We start from the raw sequence: 6,298 nt of genomic DNA, 5'->3' as shown, positions 1-6,298 counted from the left end.
TACCCCAAATGCCCAATGGGCTGTGAAATAGACCGCTGACCATTGATCCAGGAAGGCAGGTTTTGTGTTCTTCTGGCCTGCCCTTTTGCAAGTGTTGACATCAGAGGGACAGGGTGAAGGGGAATGAAGAATATCTCCACAGGACTTCGTTGTATGCTCTTTCCTACATGGAAATATTTTCTAGTATGGCAAACTTTCCATGTTTTTCAAGTGACCCTAAACGATGAGGAGAAACAACAGTTAAGATTTGCAAAAGCCAGCAAGGTGTAGTGGTTAAGAGCGGTGGTTTGGAGCGGTGGACTCCTCCACATGAGCTGCAGACGCTAATCTGGAGAACCGGGTCGGTTTCCCCACTCCTCCACATGAAGCCAGCTAGGTGACCTTGGGCTAGTCACAGTTCTCTTAGAGCTCTCTCCGCCACACCTACCTCACAGGGTGTCTGTTGTGGGGAGGGGAAGGGAAGGTGATTGTAAGCCGGTTTGATTCTTCCTTAAGTGGTAGAGAAAGTCGGCATATAAAAACCAACTCTTCTTCTTCTATGTGGTGGATAATTTTTTTTAAAAGAGAGTACAAAGGTGAGGGCACCATATATGTTTAAACTGGGTCCAATTTTAATCTTTTATTGGTATGTTTTAATGTTGGTGTATTTACTTGTATTCTATCTGGTTTATTGTACTCATTTGTTAGAAGCTGCCCCAAGCCCAGCAGTGCCAGGGAGGGCAGGGTGTAAGTTTACTTAATTGATTGATTGATTAATTAATTAATAATAGTCATGTGGTATTTAGGCTAGAAGACAGAGACATCTCTTTGGGCTGTTTCCTCATCTACCTATGTCCCTAGAGAGCTCACACCCATTTGGCCTTCTGTGACACCCATAAACATTACAATTGTGATTTGGGTTGGAGTGTCCAGATAGTTCATCACTTCTCCAAAGGTGCTGCTGCCGTTTCAGAGCAAGGCAGGAAGAGACCATGAAGAGCACATATTTCTTGGCTTTCTTGGTGGGAGCGGCTCTGTTTGTGGGGACAGGTAAGCTGTTGGGGTTTTGTCCCTTTCTTGGGAGGGTCTATTCCAGCTGTTTGTCCATGACATGTTTGCTGTAGAGCACACCAGTGCAGCAAACAAGAAACTCTGGACAACCTGCTGGATGGTGTCCCTCAAGAGGGCTACAATTCCAGATGTTTCTTCTGAAGATACCAATTCCAGGGCTGGTCCAACAGCACAAGCCAGCTATGTGATGCTTAGAGGTGATTTTAGAGATGTCAGCAAAGCAGGCATGTGCGACCCTAGAGGGGCACCCATGGACTCCCTGAAATTAAACAAAGGGTGCTGGAGAACAAATCTTGTGGTAAAGACAAACATCTTTACCTGAGGGAGGGTGATCTGAAAACATCCCTACCCTGTTCAATACAAATGTCAACTTCTCTTTCTTGGGGCGAGCTCTGCATGTTTCCCATGTAGTCCATTTGGGGCGAGTTCCTATTGGCTAACACCTGCGCCATTACCATCATGCTTCCCTGCATCCAGTGCCCAGAGAAGTATTGCAGCTATTTTAAAACGTTTCTGAGGGGTGGGTGCTGGTTTTATTTTGTTGTTGGATAGTGGATGTGTAGCGGAGTAAGAATACAGGAAGAGCGCTGCTGGATCAGATCGATGACCCACCTAGTCCAACATTCTGTTTCATGCCACGGTCTGCCAGAAGTTTTGGAAGTTTGTTCTGGGGTTTGTTATTTTTATTCTGGTTATAACTGGAAAAACTATTCCTGTACGCAGCCTTGAAGCAGGAGGAAAAGTGGGGTGTGAATGTTTAAATAAATAAATAAACTGGAATTCCAAAGTCAACTGTTTCTGAACATGGTGGTTCCATTGAGCCATCATGACTTATTAATGGCCATCCTCCATTAATGTGCCTAATTCCTTCTAAACTGGCGGCCATCACTGCATCCTATGACAGTGAATTCCACAAATTGCATTGTGTGAAGAACGGCTTTCTTTTTTTCTGCCCTGAATATACTGCTCATCAGCTTCATGGGGTGCTCATGAGTTCTCAAGTTCCACTATTATGGGAAGGGAGAGACAATTTTCACTCTAACCACTTTTTCCATCTCCTGCATAGTTTTATAAAGCACCAATTACGTTGCCTCTAAATAGAAAACCTCCAGATTCATTAGCCTTTAAAATAAACATAAAGACCTACTCAGAAAGTAAGCTGTAAACAATTACAAAATAAGATCTTAAATGAGGATTGGTCCTTAGTGTCTAAGGACGCAAATCGTAAATGTTCACCTTGCTTCTTCCAGATACCCTTCAACAGAACTTTCTCCTTGCCATTTCTGCTGGTTAGAAATTCATCAGTTCAGATGAGCTTTCTTATTGGCGAGATGTACTAATGCCCTAGACTCAGTCGATGACAAAATGCCCATTTTGTCCAGATCAAATAAACGCCCTAACCCACATTGTTTTAGCACATCCACAAAATAATATTGCATGAAATAAATATATCACTCCCTGGATAAAACAGCTGAAGACACTTTCTGAGAAGTAGATATTGCGTTATCTGCTGTCAAATAGATCGGTCAATTGCATGAGAGACGTGGCAACTTTTCTCTTTATAGTGTCAAGAAAAAATTACATTTCATTTCCTCTTTTTAAAGTGTAAAGTGGTTGATGGAAAGCCAGTGGCTGTTAAATCAAGGGAAAGAAAGAAAGCTGATAAAGTGCTACTGAAGAAAAAAATACTAGACTGTTCACACGATGCAAAGAGCCCGATCAGTAATGCAAACTGCAAAGTTAGGCTCATTTGAGGGGTCCAGAGTCCAGACCCTGGTGCCATTATGTCTGTCTTCACACGCAGCCAGCAATCAAGTGGTAAACGATGAACCAGTGCAGAATCTGTGCTTAGAGGGTAGTGTTGCCAACCTCCAGGTGGTGGCTGGAGAGCTCCCGCTATTACAACTGATCTCCAGGCGACAGAGATCAGTTCCCCTGGAGAACATGGCCATCTTGACCATTGGACTCTATGGCATTGAAGTCCCTCCCTGCTCCAAACCACGCCCTCCCTCCTATGGGGGGGTGCAGGATCTCAGTGCTGGCCCCTTGACATCCACACCTTGACAGAGTCACTACCTGTGCAGCTGTATCCTGTATTTGTGCTGCTTCTACATGCACAATAAACTGGAATTCCGAGGTATAGTGTTTCTGAACAAGGAGGTTCCATTGAGCCATCATGACTTATTAATGGCCATCCTCCATTAATGTGTCTAATCCCTTCTAAACTGGTGGCCACCACTGCATTCTATGACGGCTTTCTTTTTTTCTGCCCTGAGTATACTGCCCATCAGCTTCATGGGGTGCTCATGAGTTCATGGGGTGCATGAGGGGGGCAGTGGTCACACCCCCTCCCTCTGTGTGATGGTTCTCCAATGACTTTCTTATCACTGCAGAAAAGCAGCTGGAAATGAGATTCAAAAAAGTCTTTTTTCAATCAAGCGGAAGATTGATTTTGAAAGAGTGGAGAACAAAAAGAGCCAAATGGATTCGCGTGGATTAGCGGCTGCACTTCCAAGTTTTAATTGATGGTTTTGTTTATTTGCACTTGGCTTTTCAGTAAATAATATTTTCCCTTTTAGTGCTGTGAAAATGTATGATCCAATAAAATATATGTGCTCTTGGCTTCAGCGTTATTGGTTCGCAGCTCGCTTTAATGTTTCTACAACTTTATTTATGTCAATAGTTATTTCTTACGAAGGCTAGTGGAATTCATTTCACGTCTCCTTGCTTCATCTTTGCAAATGAGAAAATGAGGGAGAAACACCGAGTTTTGGGACTGTTCCTCCAGTCAAGCTGGAGCCAATCTGATGTTTCCTTTCTTTGCAGCTCATTCCATGATGTGCTTCACCTGTGAACAGAAGTCGTCGAACTGGGGTTGCCTCCGGATGTCCTCTTGCCCCCCAAATGCTCAGAGATGCCTGACGATTGCAGTCCCTTCTGAAAATAGTAAGCTGCCAGCAGATGACGCACCTCCGAGAACCTCTGCATAGAATAAGGTTGCCAACCTCCAGGTGGTGGCTGGAGATCCCCCACCATTACAACTGATCTCCAGGCAACAGAGATCAGATCACCTGGAGAAAATGCCCGCTTGGAAGGTGGACTCCATGGCATTATACACTATTGAAGTCCCTCCCCCCCCCAAACCCCACCTTCCTCAGGCTCCACCCCCAAAAACTCCAGGTATTTCCCAACCCGGAGCTGGCAACCCTGGCAGAGAGCCAACTCCATTTCCATGCCACGGATCACATTCCTCTTCAAGGGTATATTAGACATCACCCTCCTCACTTCCCCACACAATAGAAGTTTCAGGGGGGGTTATTCATAGGGTTGCCAGGTCCCTCTTTGCCACCAGCGGGAGGTTTTGGGGGAGGAGCCTGAGGAGGGCGGAGTTTGGGGAGGGGGGACTTCAATGCCACAGAGTCCAATTCCCAAAGGGGGCATTTTCTCCAGGTGAACCAATCTCTATCAGCTGGAGATCAGTTGTAATACCAGGAGATCTCCAGTTAGTACCTGGAGGTTGGCAACCCCAGTCATTCTGATTCTGCCTCTTTTTGAGGAGAGAGGTTTGATAGTACAGTATTTACTCAAACCAGAGGTGCCAGGGCACTGCCCCCTGGGCTTTGGGCACTGTCCCCCCACCGCCACCGCTGTTCAGCTGGCCAATGGGGGGTGGGCTCTCCAGAAGCAGGGGAAGGCCTGGGCCAGGGTTGCTGGTGACGTCATTTCCATCGTGCACCAGAAGGGATGCCATTGCATTGCCATAGAATCATAGAGTTGGAAGGGGCCATAGAGGCCATCTAGTCCAACCCCCTGCTCAAGGGAGGTTCAGCCTAGAGCATCCCTGATACGGTGTTTGTCCAGCCTCTGCTTGAAGACTGCCAGTGAAGGGGAAGCTCACCGCCTCCCTAGGGAGCCCATTCCACTGTTGAACAACTCTTACTGTAAAAAAACTTTTCCTAATATCCACCTTTCCGCTCACAATTTAAACCCATTACTGCTAGTCCTATCCTCTGCTGCCAACAGGAGCAGCTCCCTGCCCTCCTCTAGGTGACAGCCCTTCAAATACTTCAAGAGAGAGATCCTGTCCCTCCTCAACCTCCTCTTCTCCAGACTGAACATTCCCAACTCCCTCAGCCTTTCCTCCTAGGGCTTCTTGGTCTCCAAGCCCCTAGTCATCCTCATCGCTCTCCTCTGCACCCGCTTGATTCTGTCCACATCCTTTTTGAAGTGAGGCCTCCAGAACTGCACACAATACTACAGATGTGGCCTGACCAATGCTGTGTACAGAGGGACTATGACTTCTTGCGATTTGGATATCATGCCTCTGTTGATGCACACCAAGATCGCATTAGCTTTTTTTGTCGCTGCATCACAGTGGCTGCTTATATTTAACCAGAGACATGAGATACTCTGATATTTGGGCAAAAACTGTGTGGCAAAAATGGTTTCTACCATAGAATTTTTGCCCAAATACTGGAACGTTCCGTATCACCAGCAATATGATGATGTCACTTCGGGTGCGATATTCGTCTCTCATTTTCTTTTTTTCTCATCTAGGTAGTGAACGGCTCATCACCAAGATGTGCGCTCCGGACTGCCCCATGCTGACCCATTTCTCCAGTTCTCTTTACTGCTGTGGCTACTCCTGGTGCAACATCTGGCCTCCAAAATGAAAGTCCCACCAAAGAGGGCTTATTAGGGTTGCCAAGTCCAGATTGGGAAATTCCTAGAGTCTTGGGGGGTGGAGCGTGGGAATAGCGGGGTTTGGGGAGGGGAGGGACCTCAGCGTGGTATAATGCCAACCTCCAAAGCTGCCATTTTCTCCTGGGGAACTTGCCTCTTTTGCCTGGAGATCAGTTGTAAATCTGTCAGATATCCAGGCCCCACCTGGAGGTTGGCAGAGCTACAATGCATGCTGATCCCAGGATGAGCCTGATCTAGGGTTGCCAACCTCCAGGTACTGGTTGAGATAAAGATAGTACAGACTCTCAATTGATTGCAAAAAGCATATATTGACAAATAAAGAAGTGCAAGTGCTCTAAATGTGATAAAGGAAACTTATCAATTCTAAAAGTAAATTCTGTACAAAGGTAGCTGTAGCTGCTGCAAGCAACAACGAGGATATAAATATACTTGTGTATATTTATCTTAACCTCCAGGTACTAGCTGGAGATCTCCTGCTATTACAACTCATCTCCAGCCGATAGAGACTCTATGGCACTTGGACTCTATGGCACTGAAGTCCCTC

At 46.1% G+C, this 6,298-nt stretch overlaps 1 protein-coding gene across 1 annotated transcript; it reads left to right on the top strand.

Moving 5' to 3' along the window:
- Positions 1–971: 971 nt before the first annotated feature.
- On the top strand, positions 972–5,723 carry LOC130481392 (lymphocyte antigen 6E-like). The gene is made up of 3 exons (XM_056853997.1): positions 972–1,029; positions 3,877–3,996; positions 5,608–5,723. The coding sequence occupies exons 1-3, from the start codon at positions 972–974 to the stop codon at positions 5,721–5,723; spliced, it is 294 nt and encodes a 97-aa protein (XP_056709975.1).
- The last annotated feature ends 575 nt before the right edge of the window (positions 5,724–6,298 follow it).

The sequence above is a fragment of the Euleptes europaea genome, chromosome 8 (assembly GCF_029931775.1).
Source record: "Euleptes europaea isolate rEulEur1 chromosome 8, rEulEur1.hap1, whole genome shotgun sequence".
NCBI classification, from domain to species: Eukaryota; Metazoa; Chordata; class Lepidosauria; order Squamata; family Sphaerodactylidae; genus Euleptes; species Euleptes europaea.
This window is presented reverse-complemented; position numbering and strand designations above follow the sequence as displayed.